The following is a 20,752-nucleotide window of genomic DNA, read 5'->3' on the forward strand; positions in this document are numbered from 1 at the left end:
CGCGGTCTCAGTAAATGTTATCACTCTGTCCTTGAAAGGACTTGAAACATTCAATGGCAGGACTCGGAGGATATTGCTAAGATCAGAAATATACTTTCTAAGAGTGATGCTGAAAAACTCATCCATGCATTTGTTACGTCGAGGCTGGATTACTGTAACTCCTTGTTAGCAGCGTGTCCTAAGAGTTCCTTAAGAAGTCTCCAGCTTGTTCAGAACGCAGCTGCTAGATTGTTAGCTGGAACCAGCAGAAGAGATCACATCACTCCTGTGTTAGTTTCGCTCCATTGGCTCCCAGTTGATTCTAGAATTAAGTTCAAGATCCTCCTGTTAACCTATAAGGCCTTACATGGAATGGCCCCGTCCTATATTAAGGACCTCATAGTCCCTTACCAACCAATCAGAACACTTCGCTCGCAAAATGCAGGACTGCTTGTGGTTCCTAGAATTGGTAAAAGTACGGTTGGAGGTAGAGCGTTTAGCCACCAAGCCCCTGTCTTATGGAATAAACTCCCAGCTCATGTAAGAGAGGCCGACTCAGTTTCTACATTCAAAGCTAGACTGAAAACATTCCTCTTTGGACAGGCTTATTGTCAGACTAGTTAGTATTCAGAGATTATTTAACTTAATGTTAGTTTGTTTAAATTAAACTTAATAATAACTATTTCTTTTAAAAGGCTGCTAGAAGTTGAAGCTGGGGTAACTATGGTACACTGGGGTTCTGTCCTCTTTCCTTTTTTTACTTCTACCCTTCCTCTCCTCTATTCTTGATCATAATTTATCATTTAATTCTCCATGCCTCTGTTTGGTGCAGTGCGATTCATGTATTGTCCCTCTTTTCCTCTCCCCTCCTGGGGAGTGGGAGTGCTTCCAGACTCCAGTTGGCTCATCCGTGCTCCAGTTCCTGACCGTTTACCTCGCCTTTGCTCCTGCTCCTACACCTGGCTGTGGATCCTGCCTCTGGCTCATCTCTGGCTCGTCTCTGCTCTGTACCTGACCGAGTACCTCGTCTCTGCTCCTGCTCCTACACCTGGCTGTGGTTCCTGTCTCCGGCTCGACTCGCGCCTTTGACTGTCCCGATAACCACGGCTGGATGAAGCTCGTCTGCTGGACTTTTATATATGTAGTTGTAGATTTAGATAAGTTTAATTCTTCTCTAAGATTTCTGGTAAATCGCCTGTCCGTCCTGGGGGAGGATCCCTCCTTCATGTGGGCACCCCTGAGGTTTCTTCGTTTTTTCCGGAATCCGGTTTTTTTGGGAGTTTTTCCTTACCGCGAAGGGGGGTCTAAGGGCAGGGATGCCAGTATAGCTTAGTCAGTTTGTTAGTTCATTTTAGTATTTTCCTATTGAACTCTTTGTATTCGTGATCCTTTTGATTTCATGTTTTACTTCGAAGCCCATCGAGACGACTGTTGTTGTGATTTTGGGCTATACAAATAAAATTGAATTGAATTGAATTGAATTGAATTGACTTGAGACTGGGTGATCTTGATTTGATGCAGGACTCGACTAGGTACTTGAAGCCAAGCGTGAAGCGTTTTTTCTTTCTAAACTGGGGAGCTTTGATCTTTTGTCAATTATCCACAACCTTAAATGGGTTGATAGTTAGAGCAGTTAGAGTCAGAATTAGTGAGATGATGTAAAAAAATTCATTTTAATGCTGATTTTTTTTTTCATTTTTTACATGATCCAGTAAACCCAATAAAGTATGTTAATTTCATTAATAAAAAACTATTTCTTTATGTATGCTGTTGTGAGATGAGTGTTAACCATGTGGCCAAAATGCACATTGCTGCTTAACCCTTGTGCTATCCTAGGCACTTTAACTTTGGGAGTTGGGTCATCTAGACCCACTAGACAGTGCGCTGATCCTTTTTTCTTCAATGATTTGTGATCTTCACTGGTGTCCATGGATTACATGAAATCCTCTCCACCTTTGTCATGGTAGGGAGAACACGTCAATGTAAGGGTGGGGTCATAGGGTAGCACAAAGTTTATGCTGGCCTCTCCGCCCCCAGAGGTGATGTCTGCTAGTAACCCACCTTTTTATCTACCAAAAGGTTGTACTTATTGAGTTACCTAAACAATTGTTCAAAAGGATCCCATTCCAGAAAACAATCACTCATACTGTACCATCAGTGATGAACTCAGCTTTTGGCCGTTTGCTTACACACCCAGAAATGGCGTTCACGTTGCCGCCATCTATTTGCAGCTCCAATCTCTCTCTTACCTGGACCAGGCAGGAAAGCTCTGTGAGGATCGTGTTCTATGCCTGCAGCTGGAGAGGACACACAAGTGGGCAGGCCAGGAACCAAACCTGCGACCTTCTGATCTGAGGTCAACCGCTCTACCTCTGCACCTCGGCTGTCCCAGTGAATTATTGCCAGCAAGACAAAGAGAATGATTATTGACTTTAGAGGGAAGACACTTCCTGATTCACAAGTAAGCATCCAATGAAAAGACATTGGCTGTGTCCGAATTCCCACCCTAACTACCATTAACCATATACTGTAGTGCGGGACTATTTACTGCCCTGAATTTGAAAAATCATTTGGACTCCATGCTCACTACTTTATTTTTTAACGGCGAATATGACGTCACTGATTTCACAAAGGGAAAACCTAACTGATTTGGGCGTTTCACTACGATTATTTATGAGTTCACTGTGTTCTGAAGGTGAATGTTGATGGTTCAGTAAAAAAATACAAGTATATACATTGTTCAAACACAATGCATTGTGGTCTAAATTCGCAAATCTAGAGAGCTTTGTTGCACAATGGTTTTTCTCAAAGACTTCTGGGAAATTTGTAGATTCGGACAGCACTACGAAATGGAGCACACACACTATATAATTCAAATTCAATGTAATTTTATTTCTATTAGCACCTTTCATGTAAAGAAAACAGCTCAAGGTGCTGTAAAATAATTAAATAAGCCCCTCTTAATAAAATAACAAACAAACACAAGTAAAAGAGAAATGACCAAATAAAAAAAAAAGCCAAAGAAGAGAGAACCCAGAAGGGGTCCGCCCTGTCCTCCTGATAGCTGGGGTGTCAGCATAGACACAAACACCCCAGCCAAGGGGGGGGGAACGCTCGTAAACAATCTAAAATGTGAAAGTGATAAATAGAAAAGTGAAAATATAAAAAGAGCTAAAATATGAAAATTAAAAAAAGTGGTCACAGTTGTCATAGTATTGTTCTGATTTTGGCGATTTTATTGATGTATATTTTGGGGAACTATGCATTTGAAACTGTTTTAAATGTTATCCGAGTTATGTTAATTTTATGTCATTTTTCTAATGCAATTTTACGCTATATATGTACATTTTTACTCTGTTTTACTCATTTTATTTTAAGTCTCTAGGTGGCTGGCCATGGTCAGAACGGGACAGAGGATGGAAATTAGCCTAGGCTACAATCCTGCATATTTACAGTGTCTCATTACCTTTAGAGTATTCTACACTGTTTGTTGTATGCATTGTCCCTTAAATAAATAAATACAAATACAAATACAATAAATACAAAATAAGTTAATGCATAAAAAGTGCATTAAGAAAAAGTCTCACACACCTAAAAAATAAATAAGAATACGTTAAGATGTTAAGACAACTTGACTAAAAAAAACAATAAACAAAAAAATATGTGATGAAAAATCATAAAATATAAGAGTCAAAATTCTAGATCCCACTTAGGAGATCTAATTAAAAGCTGACTAAAATAGATGCGTCTTTAATTTTTTTTTTAATACCTGGCCCGTGGATGAGGCCCTCACATCCTCAGGCAGGCTGTCCCACAGACGAGGCCCGTCACAGCAGGCCCGGGCCTGAGGACCTAACGGCTCTGGGAGAAAAGCAAATCTGATATAAAAGAAGGACTAAGACCATGGACACTCTTAGACACTGTCAAAAGGATCTTATCATCTTAAAAATATATTGTGCAGTATGTGGCAGGTAGTAAAAGAATTTGGAAACAGCCTTTGAGACAGTGGACCTGGGAAGTTCAGCTCAATGTCAGACTGGACTGGACAGCCGTCCTGTTCTGATTTTGAGCTTTTGGCGTATATATTTGCTTCCAATGCATTAATTAACCCTGTAGACAACACCTGGTTTGTCTTAAATATTTACGTGCCTGTTTACCCAAGTGGTAGAGAAGAACATATTTTTAGAAACACTGATTACGTTTTACTTTGACAAGGACATGAAGAAAAATAGCAACAACTTTTTCTCATTGACGTTGTTTTCTTCTTGAGGTTTTTAAAAGGTTGAACTAAAACACAAACCTTTAATATTCATTGATGGCAAAAGTTGCTGGATTCTAAGAAACTAGTAAATGAAAGACTCTATTTGAATAAAGACAATTCTTTATTGAGCCTTTATGTGCTTGGCACCCGGATTTAAATGTTTATTTATTGTTCAAGAAGAAACTCACCATGCTTTTTTCTTTTCACAAGTTTTAATGACAGACCAGGTGGTAAAATTTTACATTGTTCATTTCTTAAATACACACACCTGCAATACACACCACAACATACTTTAAACATTTTTGCAATGGCTTATTTTGTAATGTTACACACAACAACAAACGTTAAGCTTATGGTTTCATTCTGACACATATATGCATATCCATATACATGTGTGAGTGTTTTTACTGGCCACATTATCTATAACAATCCAGAACAGTCTATTCTAATAGGCTAAGATTGTCTCAATAAATTTCTTTCAACTTTTTAAGAGTACATAAATGGTTGTCTGTATATACTGCTGTGGTGGATTGCACTAGTACAATGTAGTAATCTCGTGTAGGTGTATACACAATAAAGTGGCTGGCAAAAATATATATATATATTTATATGTTTAAGTTATAGTAATTGTAATTCACTCAAAAATAGTGAAACTAGTCCAGTCCATAAGAAAAACCGACGGAGGAGGTCTTGTCCAGTCTTATGCCTTAGTCACAACTGCCCTTACAGGTGGATACAAGCTGTCTGCGGGCAAAACATCAGTACGGGGCATGTGGGCAGGGCGGGGCGTCCGCACAAAATTTTGAGATGGTGGACCACTCGCTAAGCCCGTATGGCGAAAACGTTCATGCACATTTTGTTACCTACAGGCATACTGCAGATGGTTGCAAAAACCTAAGCAACATGTAAGGTTAAGGAAGCATAGGGGCCAGTTAGCGCTAGTGTACTCTGTGCACACAGTCTAAAATGAGGAAATTAGACCAGATAGCATATTTATTGTGGGCACTGGGCATCTTATCAATGTCCTTACGTATCACCTGCATGCAGGGAGGAGCCAGTATGTGCATCTTACTTAACAACCGTACGACCACCTCACCTGCACGCCATAACCTGTATCAACTTTACAAAGACTTCGTGACTCATTTATCACACACGCAACAATTACACGTTCCACTTTAATGGCGTCCCTGAAGGAGGCCGCTCCAGCAACAAGGGAACTACCAGACAAACCTGCACAACTTCGCTCCTCTTTAGATCCTCCACGATCCCCCGCAGCAGCTGTACGGCTCAACCTCCATGTGGGTGCCTGTGACTATGGCATTTATTGGTTGTTTAGTGTTCATGTCAGCTGGAGCTTTTAAAAAAAATACCCCCAGCAAAGTGACTGCAGAAGACCCAGTGCTTCAGGATCTGGTACTTTGTGTCCTTGGTGAACATGGAACCAAACCTGTGGCAGGGAATCATACATCCTTCAATGTATTTCAACCAAGTACTGCGTAAAGCGAAAATATGTGAATCACAGTGAAGACCGTTTGGCTTGAATCAGCACTTTCCATTATTGCACCATGACATCTTCAAAGCCCGTCCAAACCCGAGTGCGTCTCCTCCGTTCTCCCGTTCTGTTGCTGATCTGAGTTCTGTCTTTGCCTTCTGGAAATGTTGTTGCTTTTGCTTGGTGTTTAACAACTCTGTTCCGTTTGCTTACAGATGGATTGTTTCTCAGCACATCGATGCTGGAGATGTGTTCTTAACTTAAAGACTTTAAGCAGCTCGAGCCTTGGACTTCTTTCTACACCATGTGCATGGACATTTGAGAAGAAGAGCTATACTGACGACCATCACAAGAGCTGCCGCCCTGTTGACTGCTGGGGGTGTTTCCAATCATGTGCATAGCATCCATGTTTCCATTGGACAAATACTGGCGCTCAGCAAAAGCTCCTGCAGGAGAGGAGGAGCAAAGCAGCCCCCCCTGGGGCTTTTCTGGGCTGGCAGCCAGGCGAGGAGAGGTGGGGAAGTTGTAACCATACAGGTTGTAAGGGTTGTGGAGGGAGAAAGCGTTGTAAGAGCCCTGCTGAACATGGTGGTGGCTTCCACCAAACATGTGGGCGGAAGAAGAGGACGATCCAGAAGATGAAGATGAAGAGGAGCCGGAGCTGCCCCCTGCCTGCATGACATACTGAAGCTGAGAGGTTGGGAAAGAGCTCAGCTGACTGCTATAGGCATCCATTTTGCCACCGGTGCTTCCACTGGTGCCACTGCCGGTCAGGGAGGGGTGAGTGCCGCCCTGCATGCCAGCAGCAATCAAGGAGGAAGTCCTTTGTGGAAGGAAGGATTCAGAGGACTGAGCGGAGGCCACACCGCCTCCCGCAGCTTGAAGGCGTCCATAGGAACCGTCAGCCAGGCCGCCGTATCCCTGCAGCGCCGCCATGTTGCTGCGCGCACAAGCTGGGTACTCCGACAATCCCAGGTTACACAGTTGATTTTCTCTGCAGCCCACATTGAAGGTGTTTGGAGCCAGGTGGAAGGCTGGGGGAGAGCAGGAAGGGGACAGGAGGTGTGCTGCACCTGAAGGAGAAGGGGTTCCTGTGCTGGAAGTGGTGGGGGACGTGCCTGTGCTGCCACCTGCAAAAAAAAACAAGAAGAGAAAGTGAAGCAAACGGCATTTGACAAGAAAGTTTGGTATTTCCAGTCCCTCTTTCAGAAAACAAGTGTCATTATAGCATGCGGTGCAATCAGGTTTCCAGACATGTTCCAATTATGAGTTCATCATGTAATGGAGCAAACCCAACTAAAGACAAGACAAACTCCAACCATAACGACATCATTAATGATGTTATTTGGAAGAAGGTTGGTTCCTGTGCATGGTAAAGGGTTCAAACACAGGACTGAGGTTCCTGACGTTTTGCTTTTCTCCAGCTTCAGCCGGAATTTTCTCCCACTTGGAGACACGGATCAGTCTGAGATTAAACACCTCCACATGGCTGACACGCTAAAGTTTGTAGCATTCAGTCACTGTGACCTCACACTCAATGGATGCCGCTGAAAAATAGCTTATCTGCCAATATCTACAATCGGATACAACCTCTGATCACCTCAAATCATTGAGTTTTTTCATGATCCAGGGGAACTCAGGACTTTATGCTTTGGTTTTACTGGTCACAGTGTGCTTCAGTCCTTTAGTCCAAATGGGACAGATGTTCTCCTGATGACAGACCTCCACCTTATTCTAACACAGGAAAAGAAACCTAAATGAGTCGTTTCAAAGCTGTTGTTGTTTTTTTATTCCAAACCATGAGTCCTGGTTCATGTGCAGAAATGGACTTTGTCTTGCTTTTCCGTTTTTTCCAAAAAAGGTGATGGAAGTGCAGCTTAGAAATGTTGTTGTTCGCCTTTCAGCTTGTCCCTTTAGGGTCCGCCAAAACAAAGCAGTTTTCACTGGGTTGCTTTAAGGATTTAAGATTTAAGGATGCCCTTCCTGAAACAACCCTGTATTCTATCCGGGCTGGGGTCCGGCACAGGCTTGGGTCTATGTAGCTACATGGTGAGGCAGCAGCACAAAGGCTCCTGCCAAGGACACAACACTGGATGAAGCTTGTTGTCTCCGCTGAGAATCAAACCCTGATTTCCCATGCGCCAGTCCTACATGCAGCCAACTGAGGCATCAAGCCGCTATGAAGCGCAGCATGCCCCCATCACTTAAACTGCACTAACTGGCCCCCAGCGCAGTGTGCAGGGTTTGGGGGGGGGGGGGGGGGTTTAAAAAAAACCTGTAACCTCATACTTGCCAATAAGAATGTTGCCATGAACTCTACAAATGCAAAATCCAAACGATCAAATAAGCAGTGCACATACTGATACAGCTATCACCGCTTGAAAATATTAGATGCATTGACTTTTTGCGACTGTTCTCTTCCGACTGATGGCAAAAATGATCATGAATGGTTCTGTGAATTGCTACATGTAGATAAAGTCCGTTTTGTCTTGGTGTGGTCAGCAGTCCTACCCGTACACGTGTATAAGTATACGATCTGATGAGGGACTTTCTTGGCACAGCTGGTATCTGTAAGTTGAGCCATTTGGTGGAAGAATAGCTCGGGTATATCAGTCAGATGTTTTTCTATTAATGAGACTTTGGCCGGCGTTCAGACTGCTGCTACAGAAATTCAGTTTGAAACCAGACTGAGGAGCAGGCATAGCGGAATAATCCAGGACTGGTTTGGCTGAGAGTCTGATTTTGCACCATATGCCTTTGATCATGTCACTATAGGCTCTGCTCAAGGAGCTTGGAGGGGGAGGAAGAGTAATAAACAGAAGAAGAAGAAGGGAAGAGAGGAAGATAGCTTAGTGATGTCATGTTTTCCTCTGGTAAGAAGAGCTCGGGTGCCTTTGTGCCGAGAGAGAACACTTGATTAGTTGAATAGGAAGAGAAGTCTGCTGTCATAAGGGCTGAGCTGCAGTGACCGTTATCTGCAAAACAGCTCAGCGTCTTTACAGGGTGACACCGAGAGTCCAATAGCAGTTTAATTAATTCCTAATGGCTGCAGAGGAATTTGGGGTCGTAAACACGTGTGAGGCTGCACACAGATGATGTGGACCTGCGAGCTTAGACTCAAGACTAACAAAGGCGGTCTGCATGATGCTGACAGCAGGTTGTAAAAGTGTATGAAATCCATAGCGTAAGGACTTTATTGCGTTTTACTCAGTGTCGTGTGAAAAGTTCGGCAGGCGGAGCTGTCAGAGAAGCAGCGCATGGCCAAGCTCAAGTGAAGGACAAGCTGCTGCAGTGTGTGCTGAAATTCACAGGGAGACTATCCAGAGAGGTCAGCCGGGGAAAGTCATTCTGGACACGACACAAATGTTCAAAATAAAAAATAACACAAGTCAGAGGAGCACGAAGAAGTCCAGGACATAGAGATAATTCTCAGCTTGATTGTCAGGAAAACTAAATGATGTTCCGTCTTTCCTAACAATCGTCTTCTGATCTGTTGTAAAAGTGTTCCCAGTGGTCCTTTCATTATAATTATGCCGTTTTTTGACAACAACAAAAAAGTGTTGTTTTCTAAGCCATCGTTTCTAACTTACAGCCCCTCATCAGCCAAACGAACATTAGTGGTGCAACACAAATTACAGCAATATCAGAGCCATAAAGGTTAGATCCAGATTCCAGCTCAGACCAGGAAAAAAAAGATGTACACGGATCTATTTGTCTGACAGTGGATGCACCAGAATGGAGCAGAGCAGGAAGCTGGTGCCCCTACCCCCCCCCCCCCCCCCCCCCCCCCGCACATTTGTGACATAACGAAAGAGATCTTTTTCAAACTGTATTTTTTCATCAGCTCTTATGTCACCACAATATAAATCGAGAAACATTCAGAAATGCAGCTTTCATCTAAATATCCTTTCTATATGTCCTCCATGTATTATGTAATGTAAACACAGGACAAGGGGTAGTTGGACCTTTGCAGGAGCTGAAAACTCACAAACACAAAGCACAAATACACAAACAAACCAGGGGTTGATTTTGCAGTACAAATGGGCTTTTTCTTTTACGTTTTTGAAGTTCTGATTTTTTTAAACCCGCACTTGCAGCAACATGCAGTTGTGAATTTGTTGTTGCTGATATATATATATTTTGACTTAAAGGAAATTTGAAAGAAAAAAAAAACTTCATTCCTGCTGTGGAGGAGAAAGTCACCCAAAAAGTTTGACCTTGTGCATAAACGTTAAAGATAAATGAACTACATAGCCGATCTCCTGCACTGGAGGGTTTTCAGACATATTTACTCATATTTTTGTTGCCTTCATTTCAGGTGTGTAAAAGCTTAGCTGGTAAAATGTTGGTCAGGTGGATTTGTTTCCTTCTGATTAAAGCGAGGTTGTCCGCATCTATGACTGCCAGCTTTTCCCATCTGGTTCTACTTAGGAAGTAAGGAATCAGACTCGACCGAACAAGAAAACAGGCTGAAATTTACAAGTGAACAAGACAGGCTGCAGGATCATTTTCCAAAAGGGAATCTTCATTTCCATACTTTGCTGTTTCTGCATGCTGGTGAAATCTTCAAACGTGAGGGTCCTCACTGGAGGTCTCCAGAAGGCGTACGTCTCCATGATGGCCTCCAGGCCGGTCCTGGCGGAGAGACGTGTGAAGGAGAAGGGTTAGGTGGGGCCACAAAACGGAAAGGCTGGCAAACACACACACACACAAACACCCACCCACAAACACACACACACACACACACACACAAAGCTGGATCATGGAAGCACAACATTACTTTAGTCATTTTAGGGCAGAAATGTAAAACCTGAACAGTCTTTTCTTTTCCTTTCTGGGGTCGCCACAGCGAATCAGCTTCCTCCGGTTAACCCCGTCTTCTGCATCCTCTAGCTCATTTTCTTAACAGAAAGTTGTCTTTTTTCAGTGAGTCGGCTGTTCTCAGAGATCGGAAACAAGCTCAACTCTGGTTGGTTGTAATCATAACTTATCAAGTTAAAATCACTTAATTCAAAATCTTAGTTATTTTAAAAAAACTTGTCCTGATGGCAGAAACTGAGATTTTTGTTCATAATTTCTCCGGGGGAGAAGAATTCATTAAATGATCTTTTAATACTTTTGACATTATAGTTGTTTTTCCACTTTTGGTCATATTCTTTTCCGACATTATTATACTAAAATGATTTGTAACATACAGTCATTGTAAGTAATTCTATCCGCCAACATTGGTTTTTTGCAAAAGTAACCAGCCGTTAAATAAGGAGCTTGAAAGAAACGGAGAAAATGAAGGAAACAAACTGAAAAAGGAGAGAGTTGAGGATTGGAGTCTTTCACAGACTGAGCTCAACAGAGACGCAGGAAGCTGCAGTCTGGTTGGAGGAAACTGTGACCGTTAAGAATCTGCAGGTTTTTACTGCGCACATAAATCTGAGGGACGTTTCATTTCCAATCTGTACGTGTTTCTCTTTCCTGCGTGATTTACTTCACCGTTCCCCGTCCAGGGAAACCTGCGCCTGTCACCCTCACTCCTGTTATTTTAGGGCTGCTAACTCCCAGAGCGTAGCAGCTCGTTAGTGCGCCACGCTAATTTACCCAGACACCCCGTCACTGCGCTCATTCATGCAGCCCCTGCTGCAGGAGGAAAAGCCAATGAGTGAGCTGAATCCCTCTGATGGGGTCATAAACCCTGTCCACAGACACAACACAGCACTGCCATTACTCAAGATGAGCTTAGCTTTCAAAAAAAAAAAAAAAAAAAAAAAAAAGGCCTCCCAGTCTCCACCAGTGGTCATCCAGGGACTGGACGTTCAGAGGGTGGATGTGGTCAGGTACCCGGGTGTTGACATCAGTCATAAACTGGACTCAAACACAAGGGTCCTACACAAAAAGGGTCAGAGACGCCTCCATCTTCTGGGGACACTGAGGTGCTTTGGTGTGTGTAGGTCACAAAAGCAGTTGGACCGTACAACCACACAGAATAGGATTAATGAAACTGCTGCTGTGTTTACTTATTTGTTCATGACGTTTACTTTTACTGCCACGGGCTGCTGTAACAACTCAATTTCCCTCCGGGGATCAATAAAGTCTTGTATTGTCCTGTCCTGTCTTGTCTTGTCTTGTCCTGTCCTGTCCTGTCTTGTCCTGTCCTGTCCCGTCTTGTCCTGTCCTATCCTGTCTTGTCCTATCTTGTCTCGTCTTTTCCTGTCCTATCCTGTCTTGTCCTATCTTGTCTTGTCCTCTCTTGTCCTATCCCGTCTTGTCCTGTCCTGTCCTATCCTGTCTTGTCCTATCTTGTCTTGTCTTGTCCTGTCTTTTCCTGTCCTATCCTGTCTTGTCCTATCTTGTCTTGTCCTCTCTTGTCCTATCCCGTCTTGTCCTGTCCTGTCCTATCCTGTCTTGTCCTATCTTGTCTTGTCTTGTCCTGTCTTGTCCTGTCCTATCCTGTCTTGTCCTATCCTGTCTTGTCCTATCTTATCTTGTCCTGTCTTATCCCGTCTTGTCCTGTCCTGTCCTATCCTGTCTTGTCCTATCTTGTCTTGTCTTGTCCTGTCTTGTCCTGTCCTATCCTGTCTTGTCCTATCTTGTCTTGTCTTGTCCTATCTTATCTTGTCCTGTCCTATCCCGTCTTGTCCTGTCCTATCCTGTCTTGTCCTATCTTGTCTTGTCCTGTCCTATCCCGTCTTGTCCTGTCCTATCCTGTCTTGTCCTATCTTGTCTTGTCCTGTCCTATCCTGTCTTGTCCTATCCTGTCTTGTCCTATCTTATCTTGTCCTGTCCTATCCTGTCTTGTCCTATCCTGTCTTGTCCTGTCCTATCCCGTCTTGTCCTGTCCTATCCTGTCTTGTCCTATCTTGTCTTGTCCTGTCCTATCCCGTCTTGTCCTGTCCTATCCTGTCTTGTCCTATCTTGTCTTGTCCTGTCCTATCCTGTCTTGTCCTATCCTGTCTTGTCCTATCTTATCTTGTCCTGTCCTATCCTGTCTTGTCCTATCTTGTCTTGTCCTGTCCTATCCTGTCTTGTCCTATCCTGTCTTGTCCTATCTTATCTTGTCCTGTCTTATCCCGTCTTGTCCTGTCCTGTCCTATCCTGTCTTGTCCTATCTTGTCTTGTCTTGTCTTGTCCTGTCCTATCCTGTCTTGTCCTATCTTATCTTGTCCTGTCCTATCCCGTCTTGTCCTGTCCTATCCTGTCTTGTCCTATCTTGTCTTGTCCTGTCCTATCCCGTCTTGTCCTGTCCTATCCTGTCTTGTCCTATCTTGTCTTGTCCTGTCCTATCCTGTCTTGTCCTATCCTGTCTTGTCCTATCTTATCTTGTCCTGTCCTATCCTGTCTTGTCCTATCCTGTCTTGTCCTGTCCTATCCCGTCTTGTCCTGTCCTATCCTGTCTTGTCCTATCTTGTCTTGTCCTGTCCTATCCCGTCTTGTCCTGTCCTATCCTGTCTTGTCCTATCTTGTCTTGTCCTGTCCTATCCTGTCTTGTCCTATCCTGTCTTGTCCTATCTTATCTTGTCCTGTCCTATCCTGTCTTGTCCTATCTTGTCTTGTCCTGTCCTATCCTGTCTTGTCCTATCCTGTCTTGTCCTATCTTATCTTGTCCTGTCTTATCCCGTCTTGTCCTGTCCTGTCCTATCCTGTCTTGTCCTATCTTGTCTTGTCTTGTCTTGTCCTGTCCTATCCTGTCTTGTCCTATCTTATCTTGTCCTGTCCTATCCCGTCTTGTCCTGTCCTATCCTGTCTTGTCCTATCTTGTCTTGTCTTGTTCTGTCCTGTCTTGTCCTATCCTGTCCCGTCTTGTTCTGTTCTCTTATCCTGTCTTGTCTTGTCCTGTCCTGTCTAGTTTTGCTCTGGATGGAACACTTCCTCTGCCTGTGGGGGTTGGATTATAGTTTTGTCCATAAAAAGTGATTTTCAAGCAAATCCTATTTTCATTAAAGAACCTGCATTTAAGAGGTGAATTGGTGAAGGGTTTGAGTGTCTGCAGCATAATGACACACAATGAAGTGCAGGGGGAGTCATTACCATTCCTCAAACTTTTATGGGAAACCGTCACCTCTGGAAAATACTGCATGTGCTACTTTCTTTTGCTTTGCTTTGTTTTATTTTTGTGTCATGTTTTCTACAGTCTCTGAAACTATTTTCTTTTAAATTCCAAGAAAAAGGTGAAAGAAAGGATGAGGATTCATATCTTACTGTACTTCTGCTCTTTCCTGCTTTAAACAAAAAGGAAAGATATCATTCCAGAATGCTGTCATTCACCAAGAGTGTACCCACAACCAATATTTTCCAGCAAATTTAGAAAAGGAGCATCTTTTCTATTAGACCTGAATCATAATGGTATTATTTAAGCCTGAATGCAAAGAGATTGTTTGAGAGCTGAGCTTTGGAGCCTAAATTCTCACATTGTTCTACTTGACAAGGAGCAAACTGAGGAAAGGAACCTGTACGTGAGGATAAATTCATTTTCCCCTCCTCTCCTGACAAGCATCTCATGCTCTTTTACTCCTTCATCTGTAACTTTTTTGCAGTGGAATTCTAATGCCAGTTCATAAATCAAACTGCCCATTGTTTGAAAAATGAAAAAATATGTCTCAAATATCTTTGTGTGATTAATGCAGACCAGATGAGGGGCTTCTTTCATGTGCTGCTGATCCAACACATCTTCTTTCTCCCCCAACAGACTGATGTATGACAATTCATAATGATGGGATGGCTCAAGTGAAGAAAGCCAGATTTGGAAAAAACAAAGCAGAAGACGCTTTTAAGACCACTCCACCATATTTGAGTCTTATGAAAAAATCAAAAGTGATCAAACAAGAAGCTCCTTGTCTGATGGGGACGCGTCCTCAGATGAACGGAAGGAAGTCCTCACATCACATGTGATATAACGTCTTTCTCTGAAGAAGACATTTAGACTTTTTACATGTGGAGGGATCAAGTCTTTTCAGAAACCTTCTGCATTGCAGATGCAACTTTTAAAAAAGTTGCCTTAATTTGGAAGCCTGTGTAAAGGACTTGGTAATTGTTGAGTTGGTTAAAAAATAAAAACCTCCTGTATGAAGTGAATCATCATCAAAGTAAGTTGCAGTCTGTGGCTTTGCATGTCCTGCTGAACTCACATAGCCCTGGCTGAAATAAACTTTTCCTTTATGTTTTTCCCAGGGTTCCTTCCTAAACATGCAATCTGTCCAAATTGTATCCAAATACGAGAGCACATCCCTGATATCGGAGATTCCTCTGAACTGAATATCTTAATTTTTTGGGATTACAAGTCAAGATTTTTATCATAGTTTGGTCAGGAGTGCGACTTATACTCAGGAGTGCAAATGTGTGATTTTTTAGAACGTAAATAGGCTTACAGTATCCTTCCCTGTATTCTTGAGGGGTTAGGGACGAGAGACACCCGCGACTACCCAGAAAACCACCACCACCACCATACCCTGTGGCCGAAGAATGTCCGTCACCGATCCTTACTCATCAAAAACTCTTTAGAAACATTTCAGATACTTTTTGGAACATTTCTTGAAAACATTGGAATACTTCTCAACATAAAGAGTTTTTTCTATTCAGAGCAATAGACTGTAACGTAGAGCTACTGACAGCAACACAGAAAAAATGGACAAGCATGGAATCTGATCGTTCGCCTCCTAAACTTTATGATATTTTTCCTATTTGCATTGAGACATCATTATTTTTGTTTTCATTTTTTTGACTAACGCAGGACAGCAAGTCTTTAAACAGGATCACAGAGAGACAGAAAACCGCTGAAAGCATCGTCATTCAGCTTCAGCTCCTCCTGTGCACAGTTAAAGATCGTCATAAAAAACATGGAGACGCGATTACGATGCTTTTGTCGAAAATAAATGAACCTGATCTCTCAACGTCATCCGTGTCTTTCATGCAATGTAAATGAGATCTAAAGTCAATGCTAGCATGACGCTAAAATTGGCAGTAGCTCCTCCCACACATGTCAAAAACGTCTAGGTTATGAACACATCGTTGAACAAGCATTGAACATCAAATTTGACGTGTGAATTGCGTTCAGTGTGAACGCAGAATTACAGAGAAACTGGCAGATATGTTTTGTACTTTTTTCCCAAAAGTGCGACTTATACTATGGAGCGACTTATACTCCAGCAAATATTGTTCATGCGCTGGAAGGTCCTCCTCTATAGCCCGTAGAGAATGTTTACAAAACAAGAGCGTCACCTACGAACTCATCTGAGCATGAATCACTTTCCAGTTTTGAAACTGTCCATTATAAAGCGCCTATATCATGCAAAAAATCCTCTTTTTGAGCTTTTTAAGTGTTTTACAAAGTTAAATCCTTATGTAAACAACCACGACGCTGTATTTTGATCTATTCACTATATACTAACCCCTCCCAATCCACCAAGACGAATGGGTTTCTTACATTGTGACGTAGACCAGTGAGAACCGCCCCTTCGAGGAGGAATCTGCACTGCCGGCATCGCACCCCAGGCCCATCGCCCCACACTCCCACTTTGTCTGTGAAGCTAGCGGCTCCTTGTAGATGCACAATATGAACATCCATCTTTGCAAAAGTTTGATGTTGTTTGTTTAGTGTGCCAAAGGTAGAATATGCTCATGTATATGGATATAGTTTACTCTGAAAGGCTTAGGAAAAGCAGGATATAGACCCTTTAAATGAGTATTGGCACACAATGGGAGTGCATGGGTGTATGTTCTAATGTGCGGCTGGGTAGCTCGGTTGGTATCCAGGTAATTCAGGGTTCGATTCCCGGAGGGGAATCAACAATGGTACTGGGGGCAGTTACCATATCAATGGCGAGCAATTAACATCACCCAGTGAGGGCCTTTGGGCAAGACCCTTAACACTACTGCCTACCAGCATGAATGCGCGTGAATGATACTGGTGATGGTCAGAGGGACCATAGGCACGAAATGGCAGCCACACCTCTACCATCACCTAATATGAATGAGGAGTGAATGAAGAGTAGACACAATGGAAGCACTTTGAGTGTCTGGAAAAGCCCAGATAAATCCAATCCATTGTTATTATTATTTCATGTTTGCCATCGTTCTTCTTATTATATATCATGTGCTGGAGATGATGACATCTGTCATGTAAAGTAAAGCAACATTTTGTCACTTTATACCATTTCTTAAAGCAAATCATTTTACAGACCCAATTTCAATTAACCTAATCAGTTTCTTCTAAATACTGTTTCTAAGGAAATGTATTTACTTTTTCCATCATTTGTCTTCCCTGTTGGAAGACAAATGCTGGAGACCTGCAGCTGGGACATACTTGGATATGAGCTAAAAAATGTGAAATTTGAGTTTAAGAACGTTTTAGTCTTCTGTTTCAAAGGATTGTAAGGTGCAACATTGGTTTGAGGCCACATTTTTGAGGCGCAGCCAGTTTGATTTGGGGATGGAACTCGGCTTTGTGTAGCACATGTCTGCCTGTGGTAAAAATGCATGATGCCCTGCCAAAAACATGCTAACAGAAACTTTTGGGGGGAACAAAACATAACCCAGCAGGAAAGTGAGACACTAGGCCCACAGCTGAAAGAGCCTAAAGTTCAAGAGTGACGCATGCCCCCCACCCCTCCAGACAGTGTTAATAACCAACTTAGTGCTTTGACTTGTAACTCTAAAGATGTCTAGACGTCCTGCTAAAATGTTCTTACACAAAACATTGTTCCACCTGCACTTTATGGCCTTTGAGCTCCAAGCAGATCTTAAATATGTGTTGAAATGTGGATGTTTTTATGAGGCTGAATGTTAAAGAAAATAGTTAGGAAGGGGCACATAACCAAATTATTAGCTTCCACAAAATGTAAACACAGTCTCCACTTAGTAACTTTGGAAAATGAAAGAACATAAATAGTATAAAGATGCAGTATTGTACTGTTCACGTTAAAGAAACAGCTGGTCACTGTCTCCTGTGCCAGTGCTCACCAACACGTCATTAAAAATCAGACCGTTTTTTTTTTTACCAGAAGGTCTGGAAATGAGTTGGAGGCCATTTGGCCGATGCAGAGCTGTTTGTCCAAAGATGTTTATTCATTTCCAACCCACTGGGGAGTAAAGGAGCAGCTTTTCGGCTGGACTCCTAGAAGGCAAATTAAAGGTAAAAGTCCACTGACGAGCTCCCCCAAGTGTGGATTTTATAGCACATGTTACAGTGCGCTATATTCAGACCACTATTTCCATATAGAAGGTCACAGTGAGGAAAGAAATCGGCAGGAGACTGCAGCTGTTGGTCCTGGAAAAAAAACATAAAGACTCCAAGTTTTGCCTTGACGCCCTTGAATTGGAGATTTGACGTTACATTGGGAGAGGATTCAATAATATTGATTTGTCTTTAAGATCTTTGTAGATGTATTTCCGCTGTGTCAGCTGAGGTAGACCTTCGTCAACCTCATGGCAGCAGCTAGAGCTCTACCAGCTCAAATTTGACATTTGGACTTTTCAGCCTTTACGTTAATAACAGTGATTCTATGCAGAGGAGTACATGCGCTGAACTGAATTGCTATGGAGACGGTAAAAAGAGGGCTTCTTGTTAGAGGACAAATGTCAACGCAGATCATTTCAGGAGTAGCATTTGATAAAAAGCGGGCAAAACCATTTCAATGGCTGCTAATCTTATTCCTGGGAGATGAGTGAAGACAATTGACTATAGATTTAACAATAACTTTATTTATATTTACATAATTATACATTCCTTCTCTAGATCTTGTTTTTTCTGTAGATTTGATGGATTGTCTGCTGTGTTTACTTCACACCTGCATTCCACTCCTGATTAGCGCAGCTGCTTCGTGTTAGCATGAAGCCCTTCGGTACGTTTTCTTCTTGGTCCGAGGCGTGCGTGGATCAGTGCTCAGATTCTGCCTGATGGCTGCCTGACACAGAGGCTCCTATCAAATCTTTAAATCGTTTTTTTCCCCTTAAACTGCTGCTTTGGTTTGCAGGAACATCCCGGTTTGCCCGTAAGTTCAGAACCTTCTTGAGTTATGTTATGTACCTGTTTCTGCCTGAGTCCCGGAATCCTTTGGCAAACGGGTTCCGGTCGATCTTTAGTCTTGTAATCTGACGGGTAAAGAAGAAAAGAAATTTAGAAAAACTAACTGGGGAGTTGGGCTGCGATGCTTTTTAAAAAAACTCATTTGGTTCCTGGAAGTGCAAAGGCGGCTGCTTGCCTGCTGGTTCTGGTAGGCAGTGACGGTGGTGAAGACCGTCTCCGGGAAGCTGAAGGTCTTAACTCCTTCTCCGCTCGGCACCGGCTTGTTTGGAGACAGTTCGCTGCTGAAGTCCTTCCTGATGACGTGGACCCGAGGCTGGTACTTGTGCATGGAGTGCAGGATGATCTGTGAGTGGAGATGGTCTGTTAGCATGGATCTGGACAAGAGGCTTGTCGGGTTTAAGGAGCCGCAGCTCCACAGTGTGATAAATGGAAGCCCTTGAAGGTCAAGAACTACATCAAAGGTGAAGGTTCCTGCAAACTGAAATCATAAGAGCTTGAACACCTTTTTTTTTCCCCTCTTTTGAGGAGAAAGCAGTGACGCTGCCTGAAGGATTAGTTCACAGCAGAGCAGAGGCGTCAGTTGGTGTCGGCCCCAGCCTCGCCTCGGGGCCTCCGTCTGCTCTTGATTAATCTGAGAGTGAGAAAACCTCCCCAGAGCCAAACACCCCCCCCCCCCAACCCTACCCACATTTAGTTACAGCAGAGGGGGTCATTTCAAACCGGAGCTGCAGGGAAGAAAACACCTCTGCATATCAAAAACACGGCACTCAGTGCAACTCAAACCTCACACGGAAAAGAGGCAAATTAGGACTCAGGCGCTGAAGGGGGCTTTAATCTGCACTCCTTTCAAAAAGGCATGCACATTTATTCCGCTCAGGTTTTTCGTGGTGTGCCTTTCTGCTCTGTCCAGAATTCAGCTGTCAATCAATCTGACACACACAGAGGCTGCTCTTCAGTGACCTGCACATTTTATGGTTTTGTGAAACTTCTTTTCCCCTTTTTTAAAGAGAGAGTGGTCCTAAAACATCTCAAAGTGATCACAGATATAGCATTTCTGTCTAGGGAGAATCTGTGGCCGCAAAGCTGCTGAACTCTGAAGTGTTGGACGGACTGAATATCTCCTGTTGATGTGTGGCTTCAGAATGAGAGGATGAAGTCCTCCTCAGTCTGAGATGATGTCAAACGTTTTCCCTGAGCTGAGACCAAACAAGCAGTGGATCAGCGCCGACTGTGGCTCCAAAACCAGAGAAAAGGATCAAACTGCGTGTGAATCTGAAGCCTCTTTGTAGACTTAAACATTCATCATTAAAACAACTTAGTCTTTTAAGGAGACCACATTTTTTAAGAAGTTTTTTTTTTTTTTTTTAGGAAAAGAAGAGTAAAGATGTTTTCATCTATATGTTTGCTGAAACTGCTAAAGGGTTGAAGTTTTCCTCTCAGAAATGACATTTCAGACCTTTTGAAAATCCCAGGAAGGAGGACGCGGTTCAGACAAACAACTTGGAGGATTACGGTTCCATAAAAAGTTTAGCTACAAACGGCTTTCTTTGCATGTCGACCATAAAAGCTGCATTGCTGGGAAAAAGAGAGAATACCTGTGGTTCAGTCAAACAATAACATTTCTTAAAGGATAAAGATATTTTGGTCTGATCCATTTCCCTAAAAACCAACCCGTTGATATTTTGACTCTGTTCTTTCTGCCCTCTTAGCTCTACTGTTACAGGATTGCTTTCGGCACTTCTAGATGTCATCACAAACTAAAGGAGACATTGTTTATGCGCTGAATGAGACATTAAAAAGCCGTGTTTTCTTTTTCCCAGACTCCGCTTCTTCTGTCACGTCTGATGATTCACGACATTCACTTCATGCTTTCTGTTTCTAATGAGACGTTTTATGACCCGGCCAGTCCGGAGGAGCAGGGGAAGAGAAGAGCTCCCTCTAAAGAAGAATCCGGATGCAACAAACCGGCGTGCTCCTCAGACGTTTGTTGCACATCGCAGCGTCTCAA

At 42.9% G+C, this 20,752-nt stretch overlaps 1 protein-coding gene across 6 annotated transcripts in view; it reads right to left on the minus strand.

Moving 5' to 3' along the window:
- Positions 1-4,433: 4,433 nt before the first annotated feature.
- The window catches only part of tbx15 (T-box transcription factor 15), a 36,261-nt gene continuing 19,942 nt past the window's right edge, over positions 4,434-20,752 (minus strand). For all 6 annotated transcript variants that reach the window (XM_078939089.1, XM_078939091.1, XM_078939090.1 and 3 more), the window contains 4 exons: positions 18,920-19,087; positions 18,745-18,809; positions 10,270-10,367; positions 4,434-6,862 (listed from right to left, as the gene is read on the minus strand). In XM_078939089.1, the coding sequence (XP_078795215.1) occupies positions 6,030-6,862; positions 10,270-10,367; positions 18,745-18,809; positions 18,920-19,087 (1,164 nt within the window). In that variant the 3' untranslated portion in view covers positions 4,434-6,029. The remainder of the gene's footprint in view (positions 6,863-10,269; positions 10,368-18,744; positions 18,810-18,919; positions 19,088-20,752) is intronic.

Source organism: Oryzias latipes, chromosome 21 (genome assembly GCF_053564925.1).
Source record: "Oryzias latipes strain Hd-rR chromosome 21, Olatipes_Hd-rR_3.1".
Taxonomy (NCBI): domain Eukaryota; kingdom Metazoa; phylum Chordata; class Actinopteri; order Beloniformes; family Adrianichthyidae; genus Oryzias; species Oryzias latipes.